At 38.8% G+C, this 18,832-nt stretch overlaps 1 protein-coding gene across 1 annotated transcript in view; it reads right to left on the bottom strand.

The window, feature by feature from the left end:
- Positions 1-18,832, bottom strand: part of LOC107677545 (bromodomain adjacent to zinc finger domain protein 2B-like) — an 82,215-nt gene that overhangs the window by 18,801 nt on the left and 44,582 nt on the right. Inside the window, exons 4-18 of the mRNA XM_016472473.1 lie at positions 14,360-14,560; positions 13,144-13,299; positions 12,608-12,813; positions 12,256-12,465; positions 10,762-11,340; positions 7,348-7,933; positions 5,912-6,202; positions 3,689-3,749; positions 2,836-2,944; positions 2,464-2,565; positions 1,708-1,924; positions 1,528-1,620; positions 1,382-1,443; positions 1,135-1,200; positions 64-129 (exon numbers count right to left, since the gene is read on the bottom strand). Of these exons, the coding sequence (XP_016327959.1) occupies positions 64-129; positions 1,135-1,200; positions 1,382-1,443; positions 1,528-1,620; positions 1,708-1,924; positions 2,464-2,565; positions 2,836-2,944; positions 3,689-3,749; positions 5,912-6,202; positions 7,348-7,933; positions 10,762-11,340; positions 12,256-12,465; positions 12,608-12,813; positions 13,144-13,299; positions 14,360-14,560 (3,005 nt within the window). The remainder of the gene's footprint in view (positions 1-63; positions 130-1,134; positions 1,201-1,381; positions 1,444-1,527; positions 1,621-1,707; positions 1,925-2,463; positions 2,566-2,835; positions 2,945-3,688; positions 3,750-5,911; positions 6,203-7,347; positions 7,934-10,761; positions 11,341-12,255; positions 12,466-12,607; positions 12,814-13,143; positions 13,300-14,359; positions 14,561-18,832) is intronic.

Here is an 18,832-nt window from a genome sequence, read left to right as displayed (position 1 = left end):
TTTCCATGGCGATGGTTCATAGCGCAAGAGTAGGTGTGCATCTCTTCTCATTCACAAACTGACCTTTATTCGCTTTTCCGCCTCCAACATTTTAGCATTGGCAGCCTCCTCTCTCTTTTTCCGCTTTGCCTGCCAATGCAAAACAGGTCTGGGTCAGACCAGTGCTGCCGTCCTAGGTATAAACCTAAATTAAACATGCTAAACCAACATCTGTTTTATTTATAACTTATACTAACACTTTGATTGATGTGACTGCGAGAGGAAAAGCGAGAGCTGGCATCGAAACATTTACACACACACGCACAGGAAAGCCCTTCTGTCTCGCGTCTTGCCATTGTTGAGCGTCTTTCTCTACAGATCATTGAGTCAGTGATTGAGAATGTTTTCTCTTCAAGTCCGTGTCAGAATCAGCCCCGAGATCTTTAAAACTATTCAATATTCCTCGGGCTCTGACACAGCAAAACATATACACACACACACACACACACACACACACACACACACACACACACAGGAAAGCCCTTCTGTCTCACGTCTTGCCATTGTTGCGCTTTCTCTAGCTACAGATCATTGAGTCAGTGATTGAGAATGTTTTCTCTTCAAGTCCGTGTCAGAATCAGCCCCGAGATCTTTAAAACTATTCAATATTCCTCGGGCTCTGACAACGGCAATATAAAAAGAAAGCAAAGGCGAATTAGCTGAAAATTTAAATACGTAATTACAAGCAGCAAGAAATCCTGTTCAGAATGGCTTGCCAAGCGTGTCAGCTCCAATTTGATTTTGCCCGGCTAAAACACTTTTGAAGCCTCTATAATTGGGTGAGTAAAGTAAACAGTGTCTTCCTCCTGCTACTTATGCAAGAACTGCCATTGTCTGATGGAAAAAATCTTTTATGTCTAATTTACCTCTGGTTTGAAACACAGGAGGCAGCAAATTTAATATTCAAAAACTGTCCACCAAAACCAATTTAGCATTAGTCCTGACGAAAATTATGCAGAACTCAGAGCCCCGAAATGCTGGTGAGTGATTCTGCTGTGGTCCGGGCTCCATGTTAAACATGGAGTATATTTTAAGAATGTTAAGCCTATTTCAACTCTTTTAATTTATTATTTTCTTTCCGCAGTCACTCCGTACCTCGAGAATCTGCTGTGCGCGGAGTTCCTTCTCCATACGGATTTGCTGAATGCGCTTTATCTTTTCCTGGTAGGAGAGGAGGAGGAAGTCTGTTAATTGAAAGTGCTGCTGTGCATTTAAAAAAGTCGACTGGCAGCCGAGCTGCGGCCGTAGAAGCACCGGCGGTCTCCGTTCTGAATTAACGCTTATAATCTCATACCAAGTGACCCTCAGACTGACCGAAAACCGGTTTCCTTCACAAACTCACCTGCTGTTTGAGAATCTTCAACTGTTCCTTTTGCTTCCTCCTCTCCTCTGCAGCCATAATAGCTGAATGAGAGATAGAACGAGGCTTGAGCGAGATGTCTGAATGCCATTGTGAGTAATAGAGTGATATTCATAAGCCTGGAGTACCTTGCTGTTTGCGGGCCTCCTTGGCAGCCCGTGCGAGTGCCTGTTTTTCTAGTTTCCTCATGAGCTTCATCTGAGCCGCCTGTCGGGCGATTTCTGCAATGAAATCAGACCAATCTCTTCCATCAATACATGCGTTATTATCTATGAATGATGAGAACAAGTCAAAAAGAAGCACTTTACCCTGAGCCTCCAGCTTGCGCAGCAGTTTGGCCTCGGAGGGACTTGGGAATTCGCTCTCTCCTAGATTCGGGTGGCGGCCCTTTCGCCGCCGTCTGCCCGAAACCTCACTGCCGCCCCTTGACTGCCGCTCAGAGTTGGGTGGACGACTTCGCTGACCTTCCATGGCCAAGATATGGGGGATGACCTCTTCCTCTTTCAGAAGAGTCCACTGCAGACCCTGAGGGAAGCAGTGGACAGGGGAGGGTCAGACTTATAAAGATGACGGTAGAAACACAGAAAGTTTCCTATTTTAGTCTGGTTCCCTAGAGGAGTGTCACATCACTACTGATCATGTAACTCTAATAATTATTACTTGGTAATATTCTGAAATGTTATTCTCAATGTAGATCCAATTTAAACAAATTAATTAAAAAGCATGAAATGAAGTAAATTCAAAAAACAAGAGAGTCAATTTAAAATTTTAATCAATAAACTGTCCCAACGTTTGCTCCACTGTATCTTTAATCTAAAGAATCTCTTTCAACACACATGACAGACAAAACATGAAGTAGCACCCTGTGGAAACAACGAGCGCTGATTATTGCACAGAATTCCTACAGTTTAAAAGTGGAAATTCAGACTATCGGGTTCAATCAAATTCCCTGCCCTGTTCAAGATAAAAGAGAGAAACAGGGACAGCGAAAGAATACGAGCAAGAGAGAAAAAAAGAACAAAGAACAAAAAAAAAAAGAAAAAGAGGAGATGAAAGGCATTCACCTGGGGTCCTTCTCTGGCTTCATAGAAGTCACCAACCCTTATTTTTGCACTGAAGCTAAAATTATCACGTGTGATGTCAGTTATTCCGTATCTGGACAGATACTACAGAAGAGAGAATAATAGTGATTTTGTCAGACAGGACATCCAGAGAGCCATTAGCATTATAATGGTACCAAACTGAAAGCAGCCTAGCACACTTGCCATAACAGTGCACAGCTAGCTAAAAGTGACCAGATCACCTAAATAAACTGCTGGATCTTACACCAATAACTGCTAATGGTGCACTGGGAGAGGAAAGGGGTGGGGAGTGAGGCTTCCTGAGCATTTGGGGGGTCTAAGTATGGGGCAGCGGGGAAGACGGGTAAAGGCTACCTTTACGACATCCGGGTACTGTCGCAGTCGCTTGCCACACGGTGCGTAATACGCAACATCTCCCTGCAGCCGACCGCCCACTGTTTTCATCCTGGTCTCTCTTTGCCAGCTAGAACAACAACATACACATTGAAGAAGAAGTGCATAATACAACACACTCGGCACAAACTTTCAAAAACTGCTTGATAAACTGCAGGATGCAATATAATTTCATTTTTATGCTATTTTTAATATTAATTATATTTTATATGATAGTGGGCATGGTAATATATGTACTTTGATTGATTGATTGATTATTTAAAGGCATGTAGGCAGGAAGCTTATTTTCCAGGCAAGAACAAACTGAATAATAAAAATCACAAAAAAAAAAAAAATCAAGTAAAATATGTTTAGAAGCCATGATGTTGGTTCTTCAAGTTTCAATAACGTGTAAATGTTAAATGACATAAACGCCACCTACCTAGATTTTAAAATGACTAAAAACCTTTTTTCAAGAATTTATTTCATATAACTTTTTGCTGTGGCATTCACATGTACCTTGATAATGCCATGATATCATGCAAATATGTTGAATATGAATTATGAATGTGAATATGACAATCATTCAAAGCATGTAAGTACAATGCCATTACACCATCACCGTGCAATGCTGCCACTACTTTGCTTTTTTGAATGGGTTTGTAATAATAGAGCAAGCAATTCTGATTTGAGCAGAGTATTTAAACATCTGCAGTTTTAATGCGATGTTTGCATGAGACTGTGTGCTCTGCTGCTTTAGAAGCACAGAATGCAGAGCTGCGGTTAACAGGTGTTAAGTCATGCTGCCACCAGCGTGTGTCATATTTAAACGTACCCCATTTCCAGCGGAATCCGTAAATCATCTTCATTCATCACTCGCTTTCTCTTCGCAGAGCCTGAGACGAGACAAGACAACAGCCAGACAAAACACATTATAACACACACACACACACACACACACACACACACACACACACACACACACTTTAAGCAAACCGTTTCATCATCTCTTACAAATTACAACTCACATAATGAGCAAACAACATCAAATAAAACCTCGATTTTTATTTGTTCTGCTTTTGATGGTGCCTGCATGCGTAAATCTTGCCTCTAAAATGCCAGGGCATTTCAGTTCGGTGTTGTGGTTACTAGGGGGTTCAGTGATATTAAAAGTCTGGCCGATACTGAAAAATCTAATTAATTTCATATGCTAATGGAAGATTTAAAAAAAATGGCAATGATTTAAATTATAAAGTATTTTCAAATAAATGAAAAATTAAACACTTAAAAACTAAAATCAAGTAAATTCAGGCATCATTCTAGTGTACAGTATGAAAAATGGATAATAATTCTAAGATTTGCTTAATATGGTTATTAAATTATTGTTTTTAAAGAGATTGCATGTAAAAATAGGACAAATGAGCATCAACAAATAAATATACAATATTGACCGATATTATATAAACTTCTGTTTAAAAGTTTGGGTTAGTACAATTTTTTTTTTCCTTTAAAGAAATTATTACTTTTCAGCTTTAGGAAAAATTACATTTAAAAAAAAGATCAGCTGTTATTAAATAGTTAGTTTAATTTGTAATAATACTTCACAATATTATGTTTCTGTATTTTGATCAAATAAATGCAGCCTTGGTGAGCATAAGAGACAAAAACATTTAATAAAAATCTTACCAACCACAAACTTTTGAACAGTAGTGCATGCAAAACCAGTACCATTAATAAAAAATAAAATAAAAAAAGAGAACAGCCAATAATTTACATGGTACCTGCATATTATGTATACCTAGTTTATGTGCCAAAAGAACCCACTTCCAATTCTCAAATATGGTATTTTGGTACTTAGATTTGACTTGAGAACCTCTCATAGAGTAAATTTATGGGGGATTTAGCCTGATTTTTAGGCAGGTAAACGTCTGATCAAATAAGAGCAAACTAATAGCTCTCCTTAACAAGCCACGTGATTTGAGGTATCATTCATGTCTGTAGCACAAATGATGCAAGACAAGCTACATGCTCAAATTTAACGCTTGGGGATCGGGTGTTGTTCAAAATATGAGTAATAGCAATAGTGACACTAACAAAAACCACAGGAAGAGACTAACAAAATCATCACTCTCATCTCTCTCCTTTCGAGAAGTGACGTCTGCAAACAAAACGGGAGTTAAACGAAACTCTCAGCAGCTCAAATAATGCTCCAAAAACAAATCATCACAGTAACTCCTCTCAGCTTATTACAGATTCCTTGCGCTTTTCAACGGACACACTTCGGATTCATTAGAAAAAGCGTTTCGGTGAGGGATGCTGAACGCCATCCAAGAGCAGATGCACTTGTGTGCCATGTGTGCTGAATTTGTGAGTGTTTTGTTTAACAAATGTCTCTGTTAGCTTCAGATGGAAAAAACAGATTAAGTCAGCCAAACAGAGATGGTTGATGTGCCTCGGCTAACAGGTTAAGGCAAACACGGGTACCGGGGTGAACCCAGACACCACACAAAGAGCTCTTGTTACGAGCTACATTTACCTAACCCTAAACCTGACCCTGTATAAACCAAACACACAATTAACGGAAAGAGTTTAATATTAATTCTGTTTAGGTTTCTTCCTGGAATACAGGCCAAACAGAGCTCACTAACACAACGGTTAGGTCCAAGGACGCACACCCAAATAGACGGGCACAAAGGGAGCCAAAACCAAACACACAATTAACGGAAAGAGTTTAATATTAATTCTGTTTAGGTTTCTTCCTGGAATACAGGCCAAACAGAGCTCAATAACACAACGGTTAGGTCCAAGGACGCACACCCAAATAGACGGGCACAAAGGGAGCCGAGTGATGCCAGACGCCACCATTTATCTTTCTAAAAATAGACACTCCGTCATCCGAGTGTGACAGCTTGCACACAGACAAATACACAAACAAAAGGGCATACGCGTACACACGACACATATTCAACCCCATGCACACTTTGACACTGCCAGAGCTCCAAAGGAAGGTGTCAAGCATATCCAGTTGTAGTTTAGTAATGACGTTGCCTGTGGTTACCTGGAGAGGTGCCAACAGAGTACGATGAGGAGGGAGAGCTGTGATAGGTCAAGGCACCGGAGCTGCTCACAATGGTGGGCGTGGCCACACTGGAGGGCTTAATGACTTGGAGGTTTAGTGGCAGACAGTCAGACAGGCCGTGACTGGTGGAGGAGTTCAGATGGAAAAATCCCTTGCTGAGTTTCTGAGGAGTCTTCTCTCCATCGGTGTCCATCTCCGTGACTCTATCCTTGCGCTTCTTTTTACCACCCTCTGAGCCGTTCATCTCGCTGTCTGAATTACTGTCTGACTCTGAGAAATAAAAGGCGACAGGAGAGGACATGAGACGGTGTTTATGGAATTGATCATTAGAACATGTCTTGTGTCATTGGTTGCACCAATGAACCGAATTAAAGGAATAGTTCACGCAACAATGAAAATTCTGTCATCATTTACTCAACTTCAGTGGTTCGTATTGACTTGAGATTGTAAGGACAAAAATACAATGGCAGTCAACGGGAACCAAAATGTTTGGTTACAAAACATTCTTCAGAATATCTTCTTTTGTGTTTCACAGAAAAAAGAAAGTCACACAGGTTTGGAAGTTGAGTAAATGGTGACAGAATTTTCATTTTTAGGTGGACTGTTCCTTTAAAGAGAAACTGAAATAGCACAATAGCAACATATTTAATTTTCATATTGTGATGTATTTTGAAATAAAAATGAAACGATATTCAGTAAGAAATAATTTAAGGAATATTTCTTTGGATCGGGATAAAATAAAATTTCTCTGACTTCATACTGACTATGAAGATTAACTAAAATTCTTATTATCCACCACAATAAAATAAAATAAAATAAAATAAAATTTCTCTGACTTCATACTGACTATGAGGATTATTAACTAAAATTCTTATGATCCATCACTATATACCGTGAACGATTTCCACTGAACTTCATGGTGAGGTTTATTTTTTTGTCATTTTCGATAAATTTTTCATTCTATTTAATCATATGGAAAAGAGTGGCAGGATATTCTTTAAAACAATCCTTCCATAACTTGATACATTTCCTAGTGAAAACGCAATGATATTCAGTATGAAATAATGTAAGGCATGTTAAATTGGATCAGGATTTCAGATGAAATAAAATAATGTTTTTCTGACTTGATAGTGAATTAGTCAGGATTATTCACTGAAATTCTTGTCATCCACAATCATGAATATATATCATGAACTATTTTCATAATTTATGGTGTCTTTTTTTAAATTTTGTTATACATTTTCATTCATTTTAATCATATGGAAAAGAGCAGCCAGGATATTCTTAAAACAATTCTCTTTTGTGTTCCATGGATGTCTATGTGTTTGGAGGGAGAAAATAACTAACCAATTTTCATTTCTGAACAATCTATTTCTTTAATGCACTTATAAAACCTCTCTCCTTTGGCATCTCACCTGAGAGACTGTCATCTGAATCCTCTTCATCATCATCCTCCACATCATCATCCTCATCGTCTTCGTCCTCAGCAGAGTCATCGGAGTCTTTGCTGCTGGGCAGCTTTTGTTCAGTTCCGCTGTGTTGAAACAGGTCCACCAGAGACTGCACCAGGTGGTTCTGGGATAAACCCCTCCAGGCTTCTAACGCTTTGGGAGTCTTGCTCTTCCGGGGCTCACGGGTGCGGTTCGGAATGGGAGACGCGGAGGCGGGGCTCTTACGGCCTCCCGTACTGAGATTGACGGGCACGTCTGAGCGAGGTTTGGTGGTGAGGGCCAACGGCACATCCTGGGTGATCTGGATGACTCCGTTAGGCTGGCCCAGACCCAGCAGGCCATGAGAGAAAGGCAGACTGGAGGAGGACACACCTTGCGCTGCAGGGGGCTTGGTCCTACCTGACGCTTCAGAGCTGAGCTTAAGAAGGAGTGCAGAGGAGGAGGAGGATGAAGATGAGGACGTGAGTGCCTCCGCCTTCTTGTTTATCTTAGGTGGGTCCTGCTGTTTCTTTAACTGGAGAGGAAACGTCTGGTCCTGGGACAGGAAAGACTGCAGAAGGAAAAACAACGAGAACGATGATGGAAAGAAACTAAAACAAGTCTATATCACATCCAGTCTCATTTACTAAAAAGCTGCACACAAGTTTCAAAGTTACATTAATAGAAAAGGTTCAAGTGCACTATTTTCACTAGGCAACAGGTGAAACATATATTTGTTCCTTTTTTCAGTTATATGATAAAAAATATTAAGAAAGTGAAAAAAGTTAAATATTACAGTTTAAAAGAACGTTTTATTTTAATTTTAATTATTTTATATTTTTAAATGCCTGTGATGACAAAGCTGAATATTCAGCAGCCATTACTTCATCTTCAGTGTCACAGAAATCCTTCAAATATACAGATTTGGTGCTCAGTTATTATTGCTGCTCAATTATTAATAATGGTTATTATTATCAAAGCTGAAAAAGTTTTTGCTGGATAATATTTTAGTTTCTTTGATGAATAGGAAGTTAAAAAAGAACAGCATTTATTTCGAATAGAAATCTTTTGTAATATTATAAATGTCTTTGTTGTCACTTTTGATCAAATCATTGCATTCTTGCTGATCAAAAGTATTCATTTCTTTTTTAATCGTTGTTACCGCAAACTTCTGAATGGTAGAGCATCACACAAAAATATTAAGATTATTATATATTATATTAAGTTTCCACAAAAATATTAAGAAGCACAACTTTGCACAAATTTCAACATTGATAATAATAAGAAATGTTTCTTGAGCACCAAATCAGCATATTAGAATGATTTCTGACTAAACAAGTGCCACTGAAGGCTGGAGTAATGATGCTGAAATGCCTCTTTTTTAATATAAAGTGTCGTTCACAGCAAGGATGATAACTTTAATGATAGCTATAAATATAAAGTTTTAGCACATATAATTTTATGAGAATAGTGAACTACACACCTCAGCTATAACAATAACTACACATAGGAACAATATCGTTGGAATCACTTTTAGATTTTTTTTAAATCAACATTCCACATGGGAGTATGCATACATCTGATATATAAGTGAATAAAACACACTTGTTATTTCTTTTATATTTATTTATTTTTATATCTATTTATACTATTAATCTATTTATCTATTTCTCAAAATCAATATTACAGCCAGTACTGCTGTGGGGGAATACTGTTTTTGAAACAAAGTGAAACAGGACTTGATTTCCTTGAACAAAGCACATCTTCAGAGAAAGTGAGATATGTATACTGAGAGCAAAGACGAGAGGAGCAACAAACAACAAATCGACTGATAAACAAAGAGAGAGGGGAAAAACAGCAGAGAGGGAGAGGTGGAGATGTGGTAATTGTGCTGGTTGTCATGTGCCTTAAGTGCTGGTGGAGGAAGAGTGTGAGTGAGCATAATGTTGCTCTGACTCACTGAAACAGAGAACAACAGCGCGGCCATGACTCTATCAGCTCCACAACATTCATTAAGAAAGAAGGAATGCTCAAACTCTGCCTGCCTTCAACCGCTCAGCACAAACACTTGGAATCTTCATAGTATCATTATAGTTTCCAGACTCATGAACATGAATGTATTGGAATAATAAACTGAAACTTAATTTTTGCATTTTCTTCAGAAAACTGCTTTTTTATGAGGTTGCTAGGGAATTCTAGATGGTGTTTACCAAGAAGCCCACCTCCAGGTGTCTATGAAGTTCTGAAGCATTGTAATAAACCCCATAAGTATGTAACAGAAGCAACAACAGATCAAGTTTTATTCCATATTGTGGACTCAAAGTGAAAAAAGTAGGCCGGGAACTTGGTTGGTTCTATCCATTGGTTGTTGATTGGATGGAGGCAGATATCAATGAAAGCTTGCAGCTGACAGAGAGAAGTCTGCAATTTCACCGAAGATTTGTCTTGTGACATTTTGTTAAATTTTGAAGTAAAAAAAAATATTGTATACATAAATCATGAATCATTTATAGTAAGATCAATTATTAAAATCATGTATTTAGGAAAAAAGATTTGGTGAACTTCCACTTTCTTTTCATGCCATTTTATTATCCGCCAGACAAAAATCTGATCACTTAGAATAGTAAAAGCACCTCAACAAGCCACATGTTTTCAGGAAGCATTCACACAGCACAAACACCAGATCCTCATGTATGAGCAAGAGTAACCTCGTTAGTTGCCTTCGTAAGCACCACTAATAAAATCAAAATATTATGAAACTGTTCCTCACCGTAACATAATAATAAAACCACTCTGGTTAATTACAAGTAGAAGAAAAAACTATATTAACCTCTTCAACAGTAATTTCAAGGCAACAAAAGAAGAGGTGAGGAAAAGGCACATTTATTACACTCATTTGCTGAAATCTGGACCCTTAAGAAGTCATGGAGTTAATTGCCTGTTGGTTTTGCTTCAGTAATTCTAATAAAGCGATGCACATTGTCACTTTCATTTACCAACTAAAGCCACACAGTAGGGAAGCCAGTCCTACTGATAAGAGAATGGAGCTGTCCTTTCTGTCCTTCTCTCTGCATTTCTGTCTTCAACATACACACACACACACACACACACACACACACAAACAATCCTCTCTCCCCCTCACATTCTCCCTCTCCGTTACTCTGACCTTTTCAAATAGGCTGGTCAATAAGGAGAGACACGTCCTGAATACCAACAGTACCAAAAGCGCTAATCCTAAATTGGCTTAAAAGATACGGACACAAACTGTGGAGAATTTGCTTTAGCTGGTTTGCTTTTCTGGAAAATGAAAATGTGCACACCAGCCTTGAGGGGAAAGCCAGATTAATGTATGGACTTGAAGGATGAACAGTCTCACATTTCTCCTGCCAGACTACTCACCTGTTTCAGTCTGTAGTCAGCAGTGACTTGTGCCAGAGAACTTTCCAGAATCTTCCTGCTGGTCAGAGCATCCAGCGCTGGAGATTGGGGCTTCTGGGAGGAAGCTTGAGACTGCGCTTTGAGGGAAGGGGTGAGAGGGGGAGGTTTGGGAGAAGAAGACAGGGGGAGGGGTTTTGGAGGGGAGGGGACTGAGAGTGGTTTGGGGGAGGAGCATAACGAGAGTGGGAGGGGCTGAGGTGAGGAAGTGAGGGGCTTGGTAGTGGCTGATGTGGTTTTTGGAGAGGAGGTGCGATGCTGTGGAGAATGTTTAGGAGAAACGTCACGACGTGACTGTGCAATTAGCGCTAACGGTTTAGCGCTCGCAGCCAGGCCTGTGGACTGGATGACGCTGGTGTGGAGGGGTCTTTCCCTGGCTCTGCTGGCCGATAGAGACAGGCCTGGAGGAGGTGGAGAGCGATGCAGGTGCACTGGAGGAGAGGGCTCTAAAGGTGCACTGCCCGGCAGGCCTCTGTGGAAGTCTTTGGCCGCCAACAGCCTGGTCTTTTCCTTCTTACTGAGCCCAGGGTTTGGCATCACAATCTGGGCAAACAAGACAGAGAGAAGTCCATTTGTGGATTAAGTTGTTTTTTGTTTTTTTTTACACTAAAAACAGTCAACAGTCTGACCCTGACACTGACCCTCAGCATTAAACAGATTGTTTTTGTTACTCGAACTTTAAGACACTCTCAAAAAATATTTTAAGATTCATGCATTTTAATTCCATTGAAATTCAAAAAAGAAATAAACAATGTTATGCATATTTGTCAGTCATACATAAATTAACAAAAGTAAGATTTTTTTTTATCATGTAAGATTTCTGCACTCAAATAAAATCATGACAATTTATTTAAATACATTTATTAAAATAATCATATTTTTAAAAATGCATTTATTCAATTTGCTTAGAATAAGCATAAACATGTCCATTTTGAAAACAATTAAATATATTTAGTCAAATTATTATTATAATTCTTAACTGTGGTTAAATTATTAACATGGTTAAAATATGGCCATCTGTGGGACAAGCAATATTCATTTAGTTAAAATGTTTGAAATTGAAACAAATTTGATTTATTGATGATAAATATATAAACCTGGTTATTATGTAAAATTCTGTTTGTTAGTACTATTACAGAAATGTTCCCTGTTTTTTAACCATTTTATTTATGCATGACTGACCAATATGCTTTAAATAATTTTATTTAGTTTATGTTAAAATCATGTAATTCATATTTTACATTCAATTCAAATCCACAAACCTTAAATTTAGGCCTAAATATTTTTGAGTGACCTCTGCTCTGTTACTTTTTTCGAAAGTGACTTCCAATGCACTGGAGCAATCTGGGGTTAAGTGGTTTACTCAGTGGTTCAGTGGTGCAATGGTAAGGTTCGAACCTGCAACCTTTTGGTTTCCTGCCCAGAAATAGTAACAAGCTAATATGAGCAGCATCTTACTTTCATTTTCTTTTTTTTCTGCCGCTCCTTTTCTGAGTCTGACTCCTCACTGTCTTTACTCTGCTCATCTTCGTCTTCATCATCATCATCTTCTTCCTCTCCAAGATCATCGATATCGCTGCTGCTCACGCCGTCGCTGTCAGTATCCAGCGATGATCCAGATTCACTCTCGCTTACGCCAGACCCCTCTACCTGCTTCTTTCGGGCTTTCTGCATGAGTTGGCACAGACGTCAATCATAAGTCAATTTTACTGAATTCAACAAACAGGTAATATTTGCTCATGTATAAGAAGTGTTTGTGTGTTGAGACTGCAAACTGCATGACCGTCCCTCGTATGTCATGATGTTGTACCTTCTCTTTAGGTTTCTGTGAGGGTTTCTCTTGAAGCTCCCCTGTGCTGTTGCTATGGTGACTGGCCTTGCGGTCGCGGGCTTTGGCGTTGAGTGTCCGGCTGTGTTCAGGGGGCCGGAGCACGGGGGAGGGGGAGGCAGAAGCCGAAACCGTTCCTTTAGCCGCAGATGGAGACAGTGAACGACCATTCACAGCTCCGTTCACACCTGCGCACAAAAGAGTTCACATGAACCAATCAGATGCTTTTAAACGATGCAAATTCTTGCTACAAGTTACAGAAACAAATAAAGATTTCCATCAACATATATACTATGTCAAATAGCCTTTGTCACGGATTTCTGGAGTTTAAGCTGCAGAAGATCTCCTTATGAATTCAGCACTGGAGGCGACTGCTAAAGGCGATGATTACTGTGAGTACACCAGCCTGAAGGCTACATTACTGCTGCATTACTTTTGTTTAACTTTAAGTCTGCCTCCAAGGTATAGCATACATTTTCCAGGAAGCAGATATAGACTAGGGTTTTACAGAGTAATACCTTTGGAGGCTTGACTGCTCTTGCTGGGTGTTTTGGATGTGTAAGGATTGGCCTCGTGGTTGTGCAGCGGCGGGGCAAACATAGGCGGCAGACCTAGAAAAGGCGGGAAGAAGGCTGGATGACTCCGTCCATGTGCTTCTGCTGCTCTCCACCATTCTGAGAAAGGAAAGAGTAAATTATCTCATCATTTTACGGGAGACAATCTAAATGAGACAGGACTGAAACAAATATTTGATGATATTCTTATTATAATAGAATTATGGTTATACTGTTATATAGTATTATAATAAAATACTATTACTAAAAGAGATAGTTTTATAGTTAAAGGGACAGACAAATGAAGATATTTTAATGAATTCTGTCCCTCCATTGACAGTGTATGCAACTACCACTCTGACGCATCAAAAAGTTGATAAACAGACCATAAAACAAATCCATATGTTTTGAGCGGTTTAGTTCAAATTTTCTGAAGAGACTTGATGAATTTATATGATGAAAAGATTTAATTTAGGCTTCTATTCACATATTTACACTGATTAGTGAACATAAACAGAAGCTCAACCTTGCTTGACACGCGAGAACCACAGAAGCTCAAATGTGCTGCATAACACACAGAACTCTTAAAGGTTTGGAACAACATGAGGGTAAGTAAATGACAGAATTTTCATTTTTGGGTGAACTATCCCTTTAATACTGATGTATGTATATTATACTTTTGTGTCATTTAGTTACATAGGACTTGGTGTTATCAGGCCTTCGGTCATGGATAAACACCCACAAACACTGTAAGCATTATTCTTATTTTTAATTATTTCCTTATTATTATATTTACTATTATTTATTTTATTAGAATATACTATTATTAGAATTATTATTATACTGTTATATACACTATTAGAATGTAATATTTTTATTTAATATTTGTTTATGAATATAATACTTTTATGTCATTTAGGTACATAAGACTTGGCATCATCAGGGCTCCAGTCACGAATAAACGGCCACAGACATTGTTATTATTATTAATAATAATAATAATGCAATTATGAATTATGGTTATACGTATGGTTTATTGTTGTTGTTGCTATTACAGAATTATGGTTATACTGTTATTATATTATATTATATTATTTAATATTGTTTTATTAATTTGATACTTTTGTGTCATTTGGTTACATAGGACTTTGTGTCATCATGCTTTCATTCACACACATACCTGTGAAGGCTCCTAGTTGCGGGTGAGCTGCGAGGGCAGCAGAGATCCCCAGTCCTCCTAGACCCCCAAACTCTAGGCGGGCCGTTGCCGGTGATAGCAGACCAAAGGCTGGGTGGGCCATGAGCGGATACACGCTGGGCACAGAGGTCACTGAGCTGACACTGAAGGGCTGGTCACTGCCCGTCATCCCAAACAGAGGACCTGCCCCATCAAACACACACAAAACCATTACACATTTAGCATTAGGTAATCATACAAACCAGAATATTTTTAAAAGTTAATGTTTAAAAAATAAAAATTATTTGGCACACTGTGGGAAAAAATAAACAAAAAAACGAATCATATTCTATATAACCTACAGTAAGTATTAATATCGTACCAAGGTTTGCTTTAAAATAAACTGGTAAAAATACTAGTTAAGATTTTTATTTTTTGCATTGAATGTAGTAAGAATATAAATCTCTCCGCCTCTAGTGACACCCTAGGAATAGAAAGGGAAGTTATTTGTATGAGAACGAGAGTGAGTGTTGAGTGATTCAGAGTTCAGTGAGAGCTTCTATGTGTTCTGAGTGTTTAAAGCATTTTGTCAAGGTGTGTGGGCTTGTGTGTGTGTGTGTGTATCAAAGAGAGGTTCATGAAGTTGTATGGCTTTCTGTGTGTGTGTGCCTATAGCCTCGTAGTGCAGTATCAGCCCCTGGAGCCACATATCTGGAAATGACTATGAGCAATGCTCATGAAGCTGCATTTTCAGCCACAAAGGCCTGAGACTTTTATGTTTGCACATCCAATAAAGGAGACAGCATGAGCAATTTCTGTTTTGCATTGTTTGTCTGTAATGTACATGAAAGCAGACGTGGAGGGGTTTCCCTGCATGTCCCCAGAAGTTAGCTAAACATGACGAAACCTCCCCTTGGGGACGTCTTAAAAAATGAGTCTGAGCTTAATTTAAAAAATGAATTAAGCTGCAATGCTTAAAGTTTTCTTTTAGGGGTAGGGAGAGTCTATTGTATTTATAATTAAAAAAATAAATACAAATTATATAATTATTTACAACAAAAAAAAAACACAACAGTATATGTTATGTCTTCATTTAGGCTGCAAAGTAAATGTGTGTGAGAGACTCAATGAGAGACAGTTTGATGGCTGTTAATGTTAATGTAATCACAGGCTTTCTGACAGTATTTGATTAATAACTATGATCAGACCAAATGAAAGTCTCTGCGTGATAGAACAAGGAAGAAGTGGGAGAGAAGACGCCCAAAGCGCTCTTGCATCTCCACAATATTCTATAAGATATCACAACACCCTCTCCGAGTTCGATAAATCACTTCAATCTCTTGTTTGACATTGTATAGGCTCTCGGTATACATGTAAATACAGAGCTCCTCATATTAATCATTGTCGTCGTCGTCATCATCATCCAGATTGCATCCTTTCTGGGATCGATCTCCTCTGGCAGCGCTGATGCTGCCCATTGTCTCCTTCAGGAGTCACATGTAATTTCTAAGCCGCATATTTCATGCAAATTCAATTTCCATTAGGGAGCACAGAGAAGAAAGGCTTGAGCGCACCGTTCCGCCAGCGCAGCACCACGCCAGCTCTCTCTCGCACACACACACACACACACACACACACAGAAAGTGATGATGGGAAATGCAGGATTTTTGCAGATAGCTATAACTCCAGGAGGGACAGAGAAGAGGAGAGCGCCTTGACTTTCCTTTGCTGTTGTTTATGTGTGAAGACTGTAGGAACTGTCTGCTGCATGCAGATTTTTTGCAGCATTTTTCCCTGGAGTCCACTTAGAATGTTTGTCCATTTGAAAAGTCCAAGAAAACAGTCATAATTTAGTCTTACGTGGCCATTTTCCACTCTCCCTGACCCTTAAAAACGAGCTGTTTTTGTTACTGTACCTTTAAAAAACGACTTTCTTGTCTGACAAAACCCTTATTCTCCATTTGAGATCAATTTCAGTCTGTTCCTTCAGTCATATTTACTGTTGTTCTACAAATATTCAAGAACAAAATCCAGTCATTTCATAAGGAATTCACACAATTGGGAATTTTGCATGACCAACAGAAAGCTGCTTGTTTTGAAAGTAACTTTTGTGTGAGCTGTGCTTCATACGACAATATCGCCAACAGACAAATGGACCTTTTCTTGCCCGCAAAATTTTGTGATGGCACCTTAAAACTTGGAATATAGTGCACCCTCAGCCATATCAACTGCATTTATGATTCTTTGTCATCAATTCATCTTGACAACGCTGGTCACCAGTGTAAGCATTTCTCAAAACTTCTCCATTTATCTTCCACAGAAGAAAAAAGACATGAGGGTGAGTAAACAATGACAGTTTGGGTCACTATTCCTTGAAAAGCCAGTTGCGCAGTAGCGTTGCCAGCAAAAAACTTAGTTACAGTATTTTATTGATTTTGAAGCAAGGTACAAACATTAACAGACAGTATGTTACATTTCACTGATAATATTTAAGCATGTCACATGTCTGCTATTTTCTGACAGCCATTTAGAATCAGAACTAGTGACGCTAGTTTTGTGAATAATGGGTTAGAACGTGTTAAGTTCAATTTGTGATTCCATCTGAATCATCAAGACAGCTCACTTACCCATTGAACAGTGAGCAGTTTCTCATTCAGTAAAACAGCAAGGAGATGTTTTAATTCTGGATGATGTGCAATATCCACCCAGAATCAATTGAAACCTACAAATGTATTCTATCATTTACAAGTGATGAAGGTCTTTCTAAAGTTTTCCTGCATGTGAGTAGGTGGTGCTCTCGACTGTGATTCAGTGTGTCCTAGAGAAATTTAAAAAAAAATTAATAAAAAAAAAAAAAAGTTGTATTTATTACAGCAACTTGTTAGTCTGTGATTCTTTTTTGCCAGATTCTTTAAAAGAATGGTCCAAAGAGTTGTTTGTTATTGAATCGAACCACATTGGTCACACTGTATTTTTGTTTTTGCACACAGCCAGTTAACTCTTATTTCAAAAGAGCAGGAAAATCCTGTTTTGCATGATATGTCTTCTTTTAATTAGGCTCTAGTATGGAAAAGAGAAGAAAGAATATGACAGACAGCTTTCAGTTCCCGAGCTTAAGGCCTGTCCTTTTTAATTCTCACACACACAAATCTAGCTTGTATGTTTCGTGGGTTTATCCTGATATAGACAGTGGCGACGAAAGAAGGAAAAAAGGACGAAAAGAAGAAGCTTGAGAAGGAGAGAGGCGGATGTGAAGATAAATGAGAGGAAATATTCCCCCAAAGACCATCATACGCTCCTGCTGGCACACATACACATACACACACACAAATACACAGAGTGGCAGAAACGCCAGTTTCATATTAATGCGCTTTCAGTCGGCAATAATTAAATCAGCCTCTGAGAGGAGCAGAGCAGAATTACCGGATTACCTGATATCCTTCTTATTTTATCTTTCTCCTTCGTTCTCTCTCACCGTCTCTCTCTTTCTTCGCTTGTCCCCCACCCCCCCACCAACACACCTTCCCATGTTCTCCATCTTCTGACAAACCGAGCCATCTTGAAAAGCGGCACTGTCCTCCCCCACCTGTGTCCTCGTTCGCTCTCTTATGTGGGATGCGGCTGAAGCCGATTAATGTGCCCTCCGTTTGCATCAATCACATTTCTACAGACACATCTGACAGCCGACTTAATTGTCTGTGTGTCTGAGGGGGACGGCGAGAAAAAGTGCGAACATGTGGCCGCCTTTTGTTCTGTGAGAGGTTAAAATATTCTCTGTTTAAGCCCAGATGCACCTCGTTCTCGACCTGAACATCATCTATCGCTCTGGCACGCTTGTGGGCCGGTGATTTAGTGAGACAAAGTGTTAATTGCGTTTAAAGCGGCAATGATAGCGCTGTGAGAACATGTCGAGAGATAGTCTCATTCTGAACGTTAATCAGCTCAACTAGGACTGAATTACCGAGGTCCTTTTGTCTGTTTAACCCAAGTAAATCACTTTTTTTTTTAAATGGATCATTCTTTGTTTTTGGATTTCTTCCAGTTTTATATCACATGAGCAGGAATGCTTATTGTACAGAATATTACAGATAATCACAGCCATAGTGATATTCAGTAATACAGCAATCTTGCTTATTTAATATTGTTTTGTATAAAACCGTTCTATAAACAAAAAGTACCAGACACAATATGGCCAGCTATTTTATTTTTGCACAGCCAACAAAAATAGTCCCAAAAGAGGACAAAGCAGGATCAAGTGTTGGAATTCTATGTAGCAATCTCAGACAAGTGGAGTGATGTAAACTGTCCCAGTCCTATTTTATGAAACTCAGCACTCTTGGAATTGAAAACTTTATTATTTTTTTTTAATTAACTATTTAGTGGGTTACTGGACAAACTAGCTGGCTAACTGGTCTTCAGAATGCCCAGAATAATCAGGCTGGTTTCAGGTTCATCAGTGAAGCAGAAAAAAAAAAA

Source organism: Sinocyclocheilus anshuiensis, unplaced genomic scaffold, assembly GCF_001515605.1.
Source record: "Sinocyclocheilus anshuiensis isolate Anshui unplaced genomic scaffold, SAMN03320099.WGS_v1.1 scaffold472, whole genome shotgun sequence".
NCBI classification, from domain to species: domain Eukaryota; kingdom Metazoa; phylum Chordata; class Actinopteri; order Cypriniformes; family Cyprinidae; genus Sinocyclocheilus; species Sinocyclocheilus anshuiensis.
The sequence above is the reverse complement of the archived record's forward strand: the minus strand, read 5'-3'. Positions and strand labels throughout refer to the sequence as shown.